Here is an 18,919-nt window from a genome sequence, read left to right on the forward strand (position 1 = left end):
TTCAATATTTTTCAAAGGATACTTGTTGAATTTCAGCTAAATGCATCAACTCAAGAGATGGGCTTATAACCTAGTTTCAAAAGTCAAAAATAAAAGTTGAATATAGACATCATGAGATAGAAACTCTCCTAAAATGATTTGGTGGCTCTTTCATTTGAATCAGTTTAATAATACAGTGTGGTAGTTTCTTTTTTTTTTTTTAACCCTTACCTTCCATCGTGGAGTCAATACTGTGTATTGGTTCCAAGGCAGAAGAGTGGTAAGGCCTAGGCAATGGGAGTCAAGTGACTTGTCCAGGGTCACACGGCTGGAAAGTGTCTGAGACCACATCTATGACTTCCCAACTCTAGGCCTGACTCTCAATCCACTGAGCTACCTAACTGCCCCCTAATGTGGTGATTTCTATCAAACTTACTTTTGCTTAATTTTGTCATCCTTTATTTCCTTGATGTTAACTGAACCAGTTTTCTGTGAAAAATAAGCTTGCAAATAATAGAGTTGTCTCTTTCATGTTACTTTCTAGTTATTCTTCCCACCCTTGTAATAAATAAGAAGTTAATAAAATAAATCAATAAACTGGCCATATCCAGAAACATCTGATTCATTTTTATAATTCATTATGTCTCTGCCAAAGTAGTGGGAAATCTACTTTTACATTTATTCTTTTGAAGACATTATTGTAGCCTGCCTTGATAAGCATTTTCTTTTTCATTTATATTTATATTTTTGTATTTTTTCTTATTTATATTTTCTTTTATGTTATTTATACTAGATTACAATTTTTGTTTCTTGTTCTTTGCTACTCCAAAAAGTGCCACTAGAAATATTTTTGTATTGTTATGGGACATTCCCACCCACCACCCCTCTTTTTTTTTTTTTTTTAACCTCCTTGGTTTATGCCTAGTGTTATCATTTGTGTCTGACTCTGACCCTTTGGTCGATGGAATTTTAATGGCAAAGATACTGGAGCGCTTTGCTATTTCCTTCTCCAGTGGATTAAGGCAAACAGAGATTCAGTGACTTGCTCAGAATCACCTAGCTTATTAAGTGTCTGAGACCAGATTTAAACCCAGGTCTTTCTGATCTTTCTGACCCCTGGTCCAGAGCTCTATCTACTTAGTTACTTATGCCTTGTTGTCATATGCTAACTAGAGTAACAGTACAGTTTTAGTTGCTTCTTTAGTAAAATTCCAAATTGCTTTGCAGAATGATTCGATCAAATCCCTATACCATCAGCAGTGCATTAATTAATTAATTAATATATGTTTTCCTGCATTTTCAGTTTTCATCTTGGTTTATTTTTGCAGTTAGGGTATGAAATGAATGAAACCTCAGAGTTATCTTAGTTTTCGTTCCTCTTATTAGTGATTCAGAATATTCTTTTATGTCGTTGCTGATAACTTTTTTTGAAAAATGCCTATTTGTGTCCTTAAGAATTTACTTTTGTCACATATTTGTTATAATAAGTCTCAAATATCAAGGTTTTTATTAGAAATTAAGTACAGTAGTTCCCCCATTTTATTGTGTCTTTTCTAATTCTAGCAGCACTCATTTTATTTGTGTAAGTTTTTCAATTTTATGTAATTGAAATTGTCCCTTTTAACTTACTCTAATCACCTAATTTTGTTTTTCAACTTGATTTTATTTTTGGTTTGAATTCTCTTTCCTTCCCCACCCCATAAAATCCATTATTAATATGTATAGTTTTGCAAAATAAATTCCTGCATTAGTCAAGTAAAAAAAAAATTCTTCAAACTGCATTTGAGTCCATTCTTTCTCTACCTATAATTTCATATTTCATCTTGAGTCCTTTGGAGATATGGTTGATTGTTGTGTTGATCCAGAGTTCCTATATCTTTCAGAGTTGTTTGTTTTTAATATTGTTGTTATCATATAAATTGTTCTCCTTGCTCTGCTCACTTTATTTTGCATGAGTTCATTCAAATTATCTCAGATTTTTCTGGAACCATTTTAATTGGCACAATTGTATTCTGTCACGTTTACATTCCATAATTTGTTTGTTTCCCAATTGATGGGCAACCTATCAGTTACCAATTGTTTGCTCTCATGAAGAGGTGCTATAAATATTATTGTATGTTGTAGTCTATGTATTCTTTTTCTTCACTATCTTTGGGATATAGACCTATAGTATATATAGTCCACCAACAATGCGTTAAAGTATCTGTTTTCTGACAACCCCTCTAGCACTTGTGATTTTCATTTTTTGTTAACCTAGCCAATCTGATGGATGAAAATTGGTACTTCAAAGTTTTTTAAATTTGTATTTCTGTAGTTAACATTAATTTCTTCCTCAGATACCTGCCTTTGCATATCCTTTGAACAATTTATCATTTGAAGAATTAATGCTTCTTGTAAATTTGATTTACTTCTCTTTATATCTTAGAAATTAGGCTTTTATCAGAGACACTTGCTACAATCAATAAAAATATTTATTAAGTACCAGCCATTTTTTTCTCTTTTATTTCTCACTTCTAATTTTAGTTACATTGGTTTTGTTTGGACAAAAACTTTTTAATTTTATGTAACTGGAAGCATTCCCCTCGACCCCCCTTGATAAACCTCTCCATTTTTTGTTTGTGAACTCTTTCCCTATCCTTAGATCTGCCTGGCAATTTCTTCCATATTCTCATTTGTTTATGTTGGTCTTTATATCTAAATTATATACTCATTTGGCTTATCATGCTATATGGTGTGTGATCTGTCTCTTGTTCAGAAATCTTCCTTCAGCTATAGTTATGCAAGGCATAGCCTTATATTTTCCTGTATTTGCCTTATTTTATGGTCTTTTATCTAGATAATGTATCCATTTGGAATTTATTGTGGAATGTGATCTAAGATGGTGATGCAAACATCTTTTCTTCTTTTTTTCAAAACCCATGCCTTTGGTCTTAGAATTCTTTAATTTCGGGCCTCTTACCATAGAGTTGTGTAGGGAGTAATCAGCCCTCAGTGACAGGAAGTAGGAACCAGGGAGCCCCCTGCTGAGCAAGCATCAGTTGCAGGCTGTCAGTTGCTGAGAGGAGAGCTAGTTGCCGACAGTTGGGTGGTCAGTTGTGGATAATTAGGGCTGGCAGATGGGGGGAAGTTGGCTGCTGATTGTGAGTTGGTTGTTGGGGGTTGGTTGCTGGTAGTGTGGGTTGGTGTTTAGTTGCTGGAATATAAAGGTGGGCCTGAGCTTACTGAGAGGGCTTTTGGCTTAAAAAAAAAAAAAGCTAAAGGGCTTTTTGTCTCCGGGATCTCTAGAGAGCAGGAGATCTGTCTCATAGGCAAGGATCTGTTATCAGCTGGCTACTGACAATTTGGGCTGCTATAGAAAACTGATTGAAGGAGTGAGTGAGTGGTAGCTATCTATTATTTTAGTGAGTTATATAGTTAGTGAATCATTTATAGATAGTTTAGGTTAGATAGGCCTGGTTTTGCCAGGCAAGAAGCCGTCTTCAGAAGACAGTTAGAGGTAGTTATTAGGAATTTTAGGTATACTTGTAGGGCATAAGATTAGTAATTTCTCTTTCTTCTTTTCTGTCTTTCTATCTATACTTCTTTCTTAAATTAAACAGTTTTTTTTATTAAACTGCTTACTATTCTCTTACTATTTCTATTTTACTTAAACTAAAATGTTAATTGTTAAAAGCTGCTAGAAGTTTTCTTTTCTCTGGCTTAAAGGGATAAAATTAATTTACAACTTTACTATATTCTCATTAAAACTTAAATTATTAAAAGCTGCACTCTTATTTTGTCAAAACCTCTGTTTTAACCCTATCGATTCTAAATTGGTTCCAAGGCAGAATAGTTGTAAATGCTAGGAAATTGGGGTTAAGTGACTTGCCTAGAGTCATAAACTAGAAAGTATCTGAGATCAGATTTGAAGCCAAGATCTTTGATCTCTAGGTCTGGCTTTCTCTCCACTGAGCCATCTAGCTGCCCCATAAACTTATTTTATACCAGATTTCTTTCTGGTTTTCCCAGTTTTTCCCCAGTTTTCATCTGAAAAGTAGAGATTCTTTTCCTCAGTAGATGGTTTTGTCTGGACTTTTTTAGCCTTTTATTTTTCAGACTTTGAGGGACAGGATTCAGCTGATACTTTGGCAAATTGTTTAAAATACTCTCAGTTTATTCTGTTCCTTTGTGTTGTATCTGATTACTTAATGGGATCAGTCATTAATTATTAAATTCTTTGGTAAATGGAATATATGATACTTAGTAAATACTTTTCTCATTTCCAGGTTATTAAATTGTAAGGGACTGGATTTTCATAGTATAAATACTTGTTACTTCTTACATTTAGAAAAAATAGTTAACTATACAGTCATTTTCATTCAGAAGAAAAAGAACCTAATTTAACTCTAGTTTGAATAAATTCTTATTCTAATAAATCATAGGAAATATAATTGAATTTAAGCATGATAAATTTAAATTTTATATTGGAATACATGTAATTGCTATTGTTGCTTAAAAGAGACTTATGGTTTTTCTTAGATTTCCCATAAGATGCTTTTTCCCTATAAAGTATTAGCAAGTTAAATTTAATGTGATTATTCACTAGCTATCTTACATTGAATTGTTTATTGACACATGACAACCAATTTCCTAATTATTATTGTCTTAAATTTAGGATCTTGGCATAGCTCATCCTTATGACAGTGGACATATAGCAATGACTTATACCGGACTATCATGCTTAGTTATTCTTGGAGATGATTTAAGCAGAGTAAATAAAGAAGCCTGTTTAGCAGGATTGAGAGCGCTTCAGCTGGAAGATGGAAGGTATGATGAATTCCTTGTCACTTTTAAAATATAAGTTACTTGATTTGAACAGATTTCAACAAAATTGAAATAGGGGAGCATAACAAATTTTTTTTTTTTTTAGGATTATAAACTCATTTGAGCCAACTAATGGTTGGTATGAATGACAAGCAATGGTTGAATTCCTAATAAAGAAAATTACCTCTAATTCCTTTCATGATTTAAAATGTTGATTCTCTTAGCGGCACTAGTCTTATTAGTCCAAACAAGAGGATAGTACCTAATTAAATAATATTTTTCTTCAGAATGGAAGTATGTGGATAATTTTTTATTGTAATGTCAGGCATTTATTAAGCTCCTACTGTGGATAGTAGTATAAAAAATTGTATAAAATACAAGTAAACAATTTTTAGAGAATACAGTAAACACAGAGTGCTTTGTAAACCATAAAGCATTTTGTAAATGCTAAAATTATTATTATTATTATTGTTATTATTATTAAAATACTAGGGAAACCAGTAGAGTAAAGAAATCTAGTGGCAACGTAGGAAAAAAGGAAAATGTAAGCCTAAATACAGAAATAAATTACAATTGTATGAACTTAAACATAATATAATGTATTCTAGAACTTTTTTTAAGTGGGGGTTAAATTAGATTGAATGGCATGTGATAGAATTTGAGTTTTGATAGTGTTATCAAGACCAGTTTGGTAGCAAGAACTCTGAAGGTTTCATTTACTTTCTGCCTCTGCTTTTGCTATCTGCAGTTGACCTATAAAAACAGTTCTGCTAAGATTTGACTGAACACAGGTTATTTCCAAATAAAGAAAGCCTTTTGTGACTAATATACTTTTTCAAACTACAAATGACCATAGGATTAATCTAATGGAACCCTCTTATAGGTGAAGAAATTGAAGTAGAGTAGTTAAATGAGTTTAAAAAAAAAAGTAAGTATTGTTTTCAGGCCATCTTGCTCTTGAGGATTTGCTACTTACTTATTGGGTCCTAGTGGGGACCTAGGATGGGAACTTAATTGTTTCTACCTTCTCTGCTATGTAAAGATTAAAATTAATATATAATAATAACTTCTTTAAATACTATGTTTTTATAAGATTTAGTAGTTACTAGACGTAAAGGAATAAATAAGTAACAAAATAAATCCATGTGCCCATGGCTAATCTACCTGTTCAAACAGCCCGCGTTCCCAGCTACAAGCCTCCATAGGAAGGAAAGAGAGCTAGCTCCCAAAATCCACCTAATTTATCCCTTGTCTACATCAGTATATATAATGACAGGAAGTCAGTGGGCTCCAGGGAAATGTAGTTCAAAGGCACAAGATTTAAACCAATTATACAGCTATTATTTCTCAAGAATCTTTAAGTGCCATCTACAGTAGAGGAAATGAAGGTATTAGAATTCCATGAAATGGTTCTCCAATGGCTTTGGACATTCAGATCTTAATTTGATAATTTCTTTTCATTTTAAAATGTCATGGGAAAACATTGGTTTTCATTTCTCTATTTTTAAATGTATGTCTTCTTTCAAATATATTTCAAATGTATTCTTTCCATAAAACTCTCTTTTGATATTTCACTGATATTTTTTCATCATTCTTACCCTGTAGAAGAATATAGTTAAACCATGCAAACCAACATTTTAGCCATTTATGTCTTAAGAAGAGGGATATTTTCATCAATCCTCTGAAGTTGAAATTGGTTGCTCTATTGATTTTAGTTAGCATGTTTTAGTATTTTCAATTTAAAAAGATGATAATGCATTTATTTTTTTAGCCCACTTTCCACCTTCCTCCATCGAACAGTTAAAAAATAAAAATAAAACTGTCATATGCATATTCTAGCAAAACAAATGACCACTTCAACTGATTCCAAGAATGCATGTCTCATTCTTCATTTTAAGCCTTTCATCTCTATTAGGAGATGGATTTTGTGCTTCATCTTCAGTCCTCTCATCATCATGGTTTATCATTGTGTTACGTCAGAGTTCTATAGACTTTCAAAGTTTTTTTTTTTAAATATTATCCTTGTGTAAGTTCTAGTTCAATTCATAATGATTTTCCCAGTTTACTCTATGTCCATTTGCATTTATTATGGAACAATAGTATTTTCTTATATTTAAATTAACTTAACTATTCTCCAAGAGGTGGGTATCCCCTTAGTTTACAGTTTGGGACTACTGTAAAAAGAACTACTATAAATATTTTTGTATCTATGCTTTTTGTTTTTATTTTTTTCAATTTTGATCTCTTGGGGAATGGGCCAATAGTAGTATTTCTAGATCAAAGAATATAGTCAGTATAGTGACTTAGGGAATATAGTTCAAATTTCTTTGCAGAATGGTTAGTTCAATTTGCAGTTTTGAATGTCGTTTGCCTTTTATGTTACTGTGGTCATTGTACTTCTTTTGCTTTGTAATTCTTTACATAAGTCTTGCCAAATTTTTGTGAATTTCTCATTTTTTATCTTTTATGGCACCATAACAGTCCATTAAGTTTATATAACAATCCATCTATTCCCAAATGATTAGTATCTATTTTGTTTTGTAACATTAATTTCTGATAAGAAAATGGAGACCAGGAGGAGTGACAACCAACAGTTTAGAATTTGGAACTTACCCAGATGCCGTAAGCCAAGGGGCAAAAGGTAGTTGCTGCCAACACTATAAAAAGGCAGAAGCTGAATCAAACCATCTCTCAGTTGTGAGAAGGGGACCCTGGGTGGCTGGGTAAGCCGAGCAACCTGCTCAAGTTACCTGTATCCTGTTTCTGATCCTGTTCCAATAATTACCACATCACCAACTACTGAATAGAGCTGTAAGATATATACCAACTATCTGATTATCAATAAGAACAGCATCAGACTTAAACCGCCTGGTCAGGGCCAAGGTGCCAGCCTGAACAGGGCCAAAGAGGGAGAGGAACATCTTCAGCCAACTGACACAACCTGATTATCAATTGATAATCTCTGTTATCTATATAGTCTAGCATAGATTCCCAATACTCATTCCTCAACCTTGATCCTTCCCCTGAGTTTATTATAATTAAATTCTTAAAGCTCATTTAGGTGAAGGCTGGGTTTATCCTAAAGATCAGCTTAACATTCTTGCATCTAAGGGGAAAGGGAATACTTTAGCTAAATTGCAGTCAACTGTGTTATCCATTTATTATCAATATCTATCCTCGTCATTAACACCTATCCATTAACCCCCAAGACAAGTAGCCAGAGAAGCTGTGGGATTCATTTCAAAGCTTCTCACTAAGTCACTTAGTCTTGGGCACTGTAGATGGGAACTGGTTCTCAGTTGAGCTGCAAATATTTGTGGAACCTGGTGTTCACTATCTCAGCCTTGGTGTTCACTTAGGCTTCCCATCCTTACTCAGTTTAGGTCCTTATAGCATCTGAGGACCTTGGGCCATCTCTTTATCAGGCCCAATCCAGAAGTACCATACTGCCCATAACAGTTTCCAGTTTTTTTCCTGCCATAAAAATGTATAGCTATAAATATTTTAGAATGTATGGGACCTTTACCTTTATCTTTGTCCTCCTTTAGCATAGTTATGGTATTACCACGTCAAAGGGCTGAAGAGTTTAGTCATTTTTGTATCAGAGTTCCAAATTCTTTTGCAGAAGAATTCATTCACAGCTCACAAAATGTATTAATTAACGTGCCTATCTTTGCAGAGTCCCTTGAACATTGATTATTGCATATTTTGCCAAATTGCCATGTTGGGGCAATTTAATGGGTATATGAAACCTTAAGAGTAGTTTTAATATGTATTTTTCTTATTAATCTCTAGTTATATAGAATGGGGTCTTTTCATGTTAATGGTGCTATAAATTTATCCAGTTTTATCTAGTACAAGGAGGATTTCTTAACCTTCTTTGTGTCATGGACCCCTAATGGTAAAGTCTGCAGACCCCTTCTCAGAATATTTTTAAATACATAAAATAAATAGGAATATTAAGGAAACCAATAATTTTGAAATATAGTTATCAAAAAAATATTAATACATCAAAAAGCATATTCACTGATTCTGAAAAAGCAAGTCAGTCAATAAATATTTATTAATCTCTTACTATGTGTGAACATTTACTGTGTTTCAGGCATTTCGCTAGGTGTAGGTATCCAAAAAGAAGGACAAGACAGTCCCTGCCTTTAAGGAGCTTACAGTCTAATGGAAGAAACAACAAACAACTATTTATTAACAAGTTATATTACAGGATAAATTGTAAAAATAAGAAGGAAAATAGGATAAGTACTGGAATTAAGAGGGATTGGAAGACTTCTTGTAGAAGATGGGATTTTTGCTGAGACTTAAAGGAAGCCAGGGTAGCCAGCAAGTGAGATGAGGAGGGAAAGCATTCCAGGCATGGCAGGCAGACAAAGAAAATGCTTGGAGCCAAAGAAGTGTCTTGTTCACAGAATAGCCACTGTTACTGGATTAAAGAGTATTCAATGAAGATTAAAGTGTAAGAAATCTGGAAAGGTAGGAGGTGATAAGGTTATAAAGAGTTTTGAATCCCAAACAGAGGATTTTTAAACTTTTAATTCTGGATGCTATTTGAATGGGGTGAAGAAAATCACTTTGTTGTCTGAACTGGAGAGAGGGGTAGCTTGGAGAGGGGCAAGACTAGAGGTAGGCTAGCTCACCAGCAGGCTATTGTAGTAGTCCAAGTGCGAGATAATGAAGTCCTATACCAGGATGGTAGGAGTATCAGAGGGAAAAAGGGGGCATATTTGAGAGATGTTACAAAGGTGAAGCCAACAGGCCTTGGCAACAAATTGAATATGAGGGGTGAGAGATTGTGAAGACTATAAGATGACTCCTAATTTGAGAGCTTGACGGATTTGGAAGGATGATGTTGCCCTTTATAGTAATAAGGAAAGTAGGAGGAAGAGGGAGAGCTTTAGGGGGAGAGAGTGATTTCAGTTTTGGATATGTTGAGTTTAAGATACCTGTTGGATAGCTAGTTCAGATGTCTGGACATGGGAGATTGGAGTTCAGCCAGTTTCAGGATTGGTAGATTTGAAAATCATCAGCATGGAGATATAATTAAATCTATAGAAGCTGATGAGATCACAAAGTGATAGAGGGAGAAGAGGAAAGCCTTAAGTGCCTCTTAGCATCTCATCTAGAGTTGAGTTCACAGTAGATAGTTTATTTACAAACACATTCTTATTCTATATGAAAAATATTCCATAGAAATAAACCAACAACAAACATTAAGCACTTGCTGTATTTCAGATATTGTGGTAAGACCCAAGTACATAAGTACTAAGAATGAAGAATCCCTACTCAGTAGAAACTTACATTTGAATGGGGGAAAACAATTGTGTGTAGCAAAAAAATGGAAGTGAATAAATACAAAAGTAAGCAAAATAGTTAAATATGGTGTAGTTGGGAGGACATTAGGAAAGGTTTTCTGCTCAAGATGACTCCTCAATTTGTTGGAGGGAGAGAGTAAATTCTAAGATTTTCAATTTCATCCTAGGCAAGTCATACTTTGTTAATGAGGCTAAGGTCTTATGTTCCCCATTAACACTCAAGAGTCTTTGTTGTGGGCTGTGATAGATAGGAGATTATGATTGCTTAGTCCTAACAATTCCTTATACATAGCATTCTCATAATGTATTTTTTGCTGAATAAAAAATCTTCAATCCTCCAACTCGGAGCATTCCTTCTTAGGACTTCTCTGATGAAAGAAAAATATGCCAGAATTTCCATAATGTTCAAAATTGGAGAATGATAGTAACTCATTCTTTTTATTTGTTCAAACCTATTACTAAGGATTGTTGTCAGGAATAAGATAAAAAGCCAAACAAAGAATAAGAATGTTTTTGCAAATTAACTAAAACTGTTGTAGTAAATGTGTACTATAGGAGTTTTCTCTGAAATTTTTAGAATAACCTAATCATCATCTCTCTCTGTATAGAAAAATATATTTATTCAAATACATTAGTTATATTTGAATAATTTATTAATTTAGAAATAATAGAAGACAAAGTATCCCTGAGCTAGTATGGAAAATATTACATGCTTGCCTCTTGCCTTCCCTTGTATTATGTAGTAGTTTTAAACTATTAAACTTAATATATTCTGTTGCTTGTATATAAATAAGAAGTCAAGATCTAAGATACTCCCAAAAATATATCCCAAAAAAATTCCTGATTACATAGTCACACCTGAGAGACATTTGCCTTGTTTTGGGGTATTGGTCTAGTTTCCTTACTTTGTAGAACTCAGGTGATTTTACCTGTATTCATTACTTTTTCTAATGTAATTTTTCTGAGAGCAATTTTATCTTATCAGTTCCATAAAAACATTGGTATCTATGCCACTTTTCTATGATTACTACTTCTATAATACTGAAATTATTCCACAGCTATTCATGGATTGAATAGGAGCAGATAAAACTATTCTTGAGAGGTGGTATTAAGAAAGGAGGTAGTTTAAGTGGTGTAGTGGTGGCAGCAAGTAAAGCCACAATAGAGACTGAGTCATAATAAGAGCACAAGCTGTTTAATAGTAATACAAGTCCAAGTGGTATTGGTGGTGATGGTGGTGTCGGTGGTTGTTAAGGGCCTATATTTATACAGCTTTTAAGTATTCAAGGTGGAATTTGGACCTAGATCTTGCTAATTCCCAAGCCCTATACTGTGCTGCCTCCTATCAATGGGAGTGTTCTGTTTTGTTGATGTGAGAACAGAAATTGAAGAGGATAAGGGATTTGCCTATGGTTACATAGCTAATAAGTAACAGAGTGTACTTTAAGTCTATTGACTCTAAAGTCTAGTATTCTTTTTGCCAGATTATATTGTAATGTAGAACAGTGATGATAAAATTACTATTTCATGTTGGTCAGCATTGTATTTTGCTAGTTTGTGTTGTAGGGTGGAATAATGATGTTATTGCTCAGTAAAGATTTGGCAAATCTAGCAAAGGCAATAGTGTACACTAAATAGGTTGTTGTTTAAAGTTTCTGAGAGTAAGGGAGTAAAATATTCCTTTTTAATGAAAGGAAGAGTAAGATGTGTATAGTAATTATCAATACATTACTAAGAACAAAATCTTATGTTTCTTTCAGTTTTTGTGCTGTACCTGAAGGTAGTGAGAATGACATGAGATTTGTCTACTGTGCTTCCTGTATTTGTTACATGCTCAACAATTGGTCAGGCATGGACATGAAGAAAGCCATAGATTATATTAGAAGAAGTATGGTAAGTTTTGCTAAAGGAGAATTTTTAAAATTTATTTAATATGTAATAGATATTGCTATTTAATATGCTATTATAAATTATTATAAATTATAAAATATTATAATTATTATAATAATCTATTATAATTTAATATATACTATACTATTTAATAGAAACAATTGGCATAATATCATATAGTTTACAAATTTCTTTACCTAATGTATTACATTAAACTTCATAACAACTTTGTGAGATAGGTACTATAGGTATTATCTCATTTTACAAAGGAAAGAACTGAGACTTGCAGAAGGTTGCTTGTAAGTATTGAAGGTAGGCTTGGAGTGTAAGTCCTTCCTGCGTAACATTTGGCAAGTCTTTTTTAACCTCTCTTAATTCTACTTTCCTTATTTGTAAATAGAGTTATAAGTAGATGACTTTTTTCAGCTGTAAATCCTATGACCTTTAATAAGACTTAACCTTGATATTACTTTTTTTAGAGATTAAATATTCTTTAGCAGATCTTAATGACAATAATTTGAGATTGATACTATTTCCCCCTTCCTTCTTCCTTATGAAATCATGAATAGGATAAGACCTGGACTTTAAGGACAGAGTATCTTTAGTTTATTGTCTTAAAGAGCTGTCTACCACTTTTGACTTCCTGGCTTCCTTTAAGTCCCACCTAAAATCCTGCTTTCTACAGAGGAGCCTTCTCTAGTCACTCTTAAATTTCTTCACACTGTTAATGAATTCCTGTTTACCATGTATATAGTTTACTTCGTATGTATTTATTTGCATGTTATCTCATCCATTAGATTGTAAGCTCTTTCAGGGCAGGCAGTGTCTTTTGCTTCTTTATATCCCCACTATTTAGCAGAGTGTCTGGCACATAGTAGGTATTTGACAATTGTTGATTTATTGATTTAAATGACTTACCCAGGGTAATATAACCATTATGTATCAGAGGTGGAAATTGAAATCAGGTCTTCTTGTGTTAAAGGTACTATAATAATTAGGGGATAGTTAGGGATAGATGTACCGCTGGGGTTTAAATTAGTCCCTCAGTTGGATTGGGGAACAGTGGGAGAGGTAACAGACTAAAGAAAACACTCGGGTAATACATACAAGCTGGGGAATGATTAGATAAAGCCATGGTATACAACTCTCAACTCAGAGTGGGTTCACGATGTTAATAAGGTGTCTGGGAAAGGAGAAAGACCAAGGAAGCTTTTGTAAAATGGGTTTAATAACTGAACAGGGATAGGAAGTGGAGGTAAGAGGGGATAACTGTCTCTTAAATCTATTGGTAATTCAGGGCCCAGGGGGATGGAGATGTCTGATCTATCTCTAACACTACAGCAGACAGCCTGGGGCAAATAGCTGGCTGGTCAGGGGTGAAGGGTGTCTCACTAAGTTGTCCTTTGGCTATTGTCTTCAGCTTGTCCCAGGAACACAGGTAAAGACAGCAAGATAAATCCAATAGAGAAGTCAGGGAGATGGATGTATCTGTATTTCCACCATAGATAAAACTCCTATCTCAGCCTGAAACTTCTTGGTCTTGATAGATGATCTTATTGTTAAATGTCAGGCACAGCTCCAAAAGTTCAAAGATACAACAACTCACAGGTTCTCCTGACAGTTGCTCAAAACCCAACTCCCCAAAAGCAAACTGTCATCTCAGAGTCCCTGTGAAAAAGTCCCCTCTGTCAACATTCCAGGTTTGGAATCTTCAGCTCCTGCCAACTTTGCCTGGCAAAGTCTGCTCTGTACTGTCAAATCCTACATTTTCCCTACGACACTTGACCCATTATGCCTTTCCTAAAACCTTGAATTAGTTCTTTTTTATCTGCTCTTTTTTTGCTTTTATTAGATTTTCATAGATTTACAATTGTTTTAAATGACTTGCTGTTTTAAAAATAAATTTCATTAGTTAGATTGTCATTTTATTTTTTTGGCTGGTTCCTTGCAAAGCAGGAACCTATAAGCATTCCTAATGAAGCAGTTTTATACTCTTTTTAAGGAGAACAGTAGGTGTGTGTGTGTGTGTGTGTGTGTGTGCGTGTGCGTGCATGTATGTTTTCTCTTTAGTTCTGGTTTCAGCAGTTTACTGAACAGCCTATATGGCCCTATTAAGAAAGAAATCCATTTTCATCACAAATTTCCTTTTCCTTTTTTATAATGTTGAGTAAAACTAGGGAGAAAAGCAATTATACTTTGCAGAATATATTATTTCCCAAGCATGAAGTTTTCATGTGCTTTTAAGTCAATAGAGATATTTTGATTTATTTGAGAGTTATCCTTGGAGTCCGGGAAAAAAATGATTCTTTGATACATATTGACTGACACTGGACAAGTCACTTAAACTTTCAGTGCCATAGGCACTCTTGAAATTAAAAGATTCAAAACAGATGTAATAAACTTTATTAGAGGGGTTTTATTCCCTTAATTTTTCTACACCAATAAAATGGATGATTTGGACCAAAACAAGATTTAACATTTCAGAATAAAATTTAGAAAGTATAGGGAGATGGTATATAGGAGTATTTGTTTTTAACTAAATCCATGAATGTGGTGAATATAATTTGTAAATTATACAACTATAAAGATAATACAGAGGTCAATAACTAGGTATGATATTTGGAAAACAGCACCTATAAAGAATCCACAAGAGTTGTAGTGAGTGTTAGAAAAGAAAATGAATTAGCTATTAGAGGTTAAACTAAGTTTACATTAAGAACAGAATGGCTTATTTGTGAGTTGGTGGTATTACTTTCATAAGGACATAGATTTAAAGTTGGAATGGACTTCAGGGGTCAGTTAAGTCTAGAGAGAGTAAGTGATGGCTTGAGGCCACATAGGTCATAAATAACAAGACCTGAGATTTCAATTCAGCTCCTCTGACTCCAAATCCAGTGTTCTTAACACTGTCCATACCTTGTGTGATACCTCTGATAATGAGGGGGAAAGAAGTATGTGTTTTGGCTTTTGTTATACAAAGAGGTGCTATTTTATTTGACTTTATTAGTATGACTTACTTATCAGTGAATTTTTGTTCATTTTTTAATTTATGCAAATATTAATCTATCACTAATTTTATTAAGCTTGTTGAAAACAACAAACTTAGGTTATAATAGCATATATATTTTATAAAAGAGCTCTTTTAACATTTAACTAACAATTATAATACATGCTTATATAGAACTTGATTGTTTTTCAAAATACTTTTCTGACAGCTATGTGAGATTCAGGTATGCTGATAAAATATTGTTGTTGGTAAACTATGCAAACAGATCATAAGATAATAGAATTAAGAATTGAATGGTGAGGCAAGAATGGATTTTTTTAAAAAGAAAATTGGGCCCACATAGTTTAGATAGTCACTTATGGAAAATCAATTCAAATGTGTAGTAACTTGAAAAATCTCTTTTTTTCAATTTGCCATTGGTTAATGGAGCAAAACAGTCAGATACCGTAAGTGGATGGTATTGGGGATGGATAGGATTGGGCCAGTATCAGAAGATTAACTGTGGTTTGGGAATGCCAACAGAACCCAGTTCAGATAGAGCCTGGTCTGAGATAACACAGATCACTCAAACAGAAAATAAAAGGTAATTTAATTAAAAGGGAAAGTTTAGAAGGAATTTGGATAACCTTAATATTAATGTCACTAACTAAAACCCCCAGATCTAATTTTGTTCCCTCATGGGAAGTCTTCAAAGTGTTTAGCCTACACTAATCTTCACCTCTCTGTTCTAAAGATCCCAGTTCCTATTTTAGCTAAATCTGCACTAAACCACCCCCACCCCCCCTTAGATGGTATTATAGGTATCCGTCTATGGCAGTTTTGTAGGGCCCAGGGAGAGATTCTGGATCCAAAAGGAACCAGACCTGATCTTATAATCAGATGGTCAGGATCACAAGGGAACACAGCTGACAACAGCAAAGTACCAGCAAGACAGCAGGTAGGATGGGTAATCAGGATAGAATCAGCCACTAAGGAAAAGCAGCCAAACTCTCCAGAAACCTCTAGAGAGACAGCCAGCCCCAAACCTCAGTTAACTGTCTGAACCCCACTTTCACATTCTAGAATCTTTATCCTCCTGCAACTCTTCCTTGCAGACCAAACTCATATGCCTTACTTATAACAGTACCCACCCATACCTCCTACATTATCCCCATTTGTACTAAAGAGTAGTTTATTTTTGGAATTGCAAAGGCAAATAATAGTAGGAGATAAACTAATACCTAATTTTGTCTGTTGGTAATGTTAAAAAAAAAGTTCTTATATTTTGTCTTATACAAGCTTGTAATTTTATTGGTATAAGAAAATCCTAGGGAGGAAATTCCCTCTACCAGTGTAGATGGTCAGTTGTTGCATATGGTCTTAGAGAATTATAGGGGACAATGGGAGATAGAGTGACTGCCCCATAGTCACATAACCAGTTTGTATGGGAAGCTAAACTTCATGACTTCATGTCTGATCCTCTATCCATTAAGCCTTACTACTTATTAACTAAACCTTATAGCTTATTAATTTGTGTTCCACAGTAAACAACATTATTTTTTCTTTTTAGTCTTATGACAATGGACTGGCACAGGGAGCTGGACTAGAATCTCATGGTAAGATAGCTTTAATGGGTTAACAATGTGGGATTGGCGGGGTTTCCTCCTTTAAAAATGTTGGGATTTTGCATTAGCAATATTAGTTTCAGACAACTTTCATGGGATGCACCACAGAACTTAATTCTAGATATTGACACAAACCATTTCTCCACTACATCCTTTTTCTTTTTTGGCATAATCTCTGCTTTACTTCCTTTTTACTTCCTTCCCCATCTCCCTATGACAATTGAAAACCACTTTTCAAGCATTGACTTTATTCAATTGTTCAACAAACATGTTCATGTCACAGAACTTACTGATATATTTCCTGATCACTGGAGCTATGCCAGTGGTTAGACTCCTTGTGAAGGATGTTGTTGAGAGAATCCCTGCTTTGAGTGGTTATGTGACCTTTTAAGTTCCCTTCCAATCTGTACTTCTGTGGTATTTATGTAAAAATAATTTGAGATCTCATTTTAATGCCAAAAAATTTAAGTTGAATGGAAACCAAAAAAGAAAAAAAATCCTTTAATATTATTCTATTTTCTTAATCTTGATAAAAATTCTTTTGGATCCTTATGTACATTTCCAGCATGGCCGAAAACAAAACTTTTGTCTTATACTTTTTGAGTCATGTTGCAAAGTAAGGTATATATGCTTCGCAAAGGTTTTGTTATATTTGCTAATTAAAGTGTGTTGGGTTTTAACTTGGGAAGTTATTTCTAGTTATAAAGCTCAAAGGAGCTATTTATGTATTTTTTTAAAGTTTCATCTGTAGTTAGAATAAGCTGCCCTCAGGTTATGGTGTTCCTGGCATGGCTTTGTTGTAATTCATACAGAAAATATGGTTTAACTTAAAATATGGCAGTCACTAATTTTATAGGTATTTGTGCTAACAGCTGGGGATAAAAATATTAATGATGAAATAGGTCTATTTTTCAAGAAGTTACATTCTAACCGAGAGAAAGCAATACAGAAAGATATATAGAATATAGATATATAGAATAAACATAAAGATATTAAGTTCAGATAAATACAAAGTAGTTAAGTACAAGGTAGTTTGGGTTGGAAAACATTAGCAAAGAGGGCGGATGGGATCAGGAAAGGTTTCATAGTGCTTGAGCTATATTTTGAAGAAAGAGAGGGATTTTATGAGTCAGAGATGAGGAAGGAGTATATTCCAGGAATTGAGGAATGGCCACTATAAAGTTATGGAGGCAAAAAGTGTGGTTCTTGTGTGTGATGAACAGCGAGGTGGCCAGTTTGGTTATATTAAGAATATAGGATAAGAAGTAATGTAAAATTAAGCTAGGAAGTTAGATTGGGGCCAGATTGTGTAATGCAGGGTTGTGATGGACTTTAAAAGCTAAACAGAACAAGAGTTTATAGTTTATCCTAGAGGCATATTTTTGTATTGTGTTGTATTGTTTTGTAGAGTTTTTTTTTTTGTATTGGGAAGTGACACACATGAACAGAGGAAAATTACTTTGCCAGAAGTGTGTATGGCAGTGGGAAAAGGGTTGAAACAAAGAGATCAACAAAAAGGCTGTTGGAGTAATACCTTAAGAGTTGATAATAGGCTGTGAGTGAAGAGGAAGAATATGAGAGGTATTGTAGTAATAACTTGAAGTAAAAGGAATAAAAAGACAAAGTAAAAGCCTGAGTAAAGCCAGCTTTCCCAGCTGTGCATGTGGGAAAAGAGAGTGAGAGGGCGGGGTTACAGCAAACTTATTTATAATACATAAGGACACTATGTGGATGAAGGGAAAAGGATTCTGGTAGATGAAGTCCAAGGGTTCAAGATTTCTAATTACACATCCCCCCTATAATCCTTTGGGAGACCAGTTTCCCCAAGGGATCATTTTAAACATAATCAATTTAAAACTCTAAAGATTTTTAACGAAAGGTATATACAATATGGGGCAGCTGGGTGGCTCAGTGGATTGAGAGCCAGGCCTAGAGACTGGAGGTCCTAGGTTCAAGTCCGGCCTCGGACACTTCCAGCTGTGTGACCTTGGGCAAGTCACTTGACCCCTATTGCCCACCCTTACCACTCCTGGGCTAAGGATGGTCCCTAGCCCGGATGAAAAAAGAGGAGGGTTGGGTGTGGGGCTAGCAACCCCACCCTGTAAAAAACTACATCTGCTAAAGAAACTGCAACCTAAAGTAGGGGCAGCTGGGCTAGCTCAGTGGATTGAGAGCCAGGCCTAGAGACGAAAGGTCCTAGGTTCAAATCTGGGCTCAGACACTTCTCAGCTGGGTGACCCTGAGCGACCCATTGCCTACTGGTTGTGGCCCTATGCTCCTAGAATGGAGTCCCAGGATTAAAAAAAAAAAAT

The 18,919-nt window shown here is 34.4% G+C and overlaps 1 protein-coding gene across 2 annotated transcripts in view; it reads left to right on the top strand.

Annotated features, from left to right (window-relative positions):
- PGGT1B (protein geranylgeranyltransferase type I subunit beta) overlaps positions 1-18,919 on the top strand; it is a 64,543-nt gene that overhangs the window by 22,542 nt on the left and 23,082 nt on the right. For both annotated transcript variants that reach the window (XM_044662316.1, XM_044662308.1), the window contains exons 4-6: positions 4,634-4,785; positions 11,867-11,999; positions 16,553-16,598. In XM_044662316.1, coding sequence (XP_044518251.1) covers positions 4,634-4,785; positions 11,867-11,999; positions 16,553-16,598 — 331 coding nt within the window. The remainder of the gene's footprint in view (positions 1-4,633; positions 4,786-11,866; positions 12,000-16,552; positions 16,599-18,919) is intronic.

The sequence above is a fragment of the Gracilinanus agilis genome, chromosome 1 (assembly GCF_016433145.1).
Source record: "Gracilinanus agilis isolate LMUSP501 chromosome 1, AgileGrace, whole genome shotgun sequence".
Lineage (NCBI taxonomy): Eukaryota > Metazoa > Chordata > Mammalia > Didelphimorphia > Didelphidae > Gracilinanus > Gracilinanus agilis.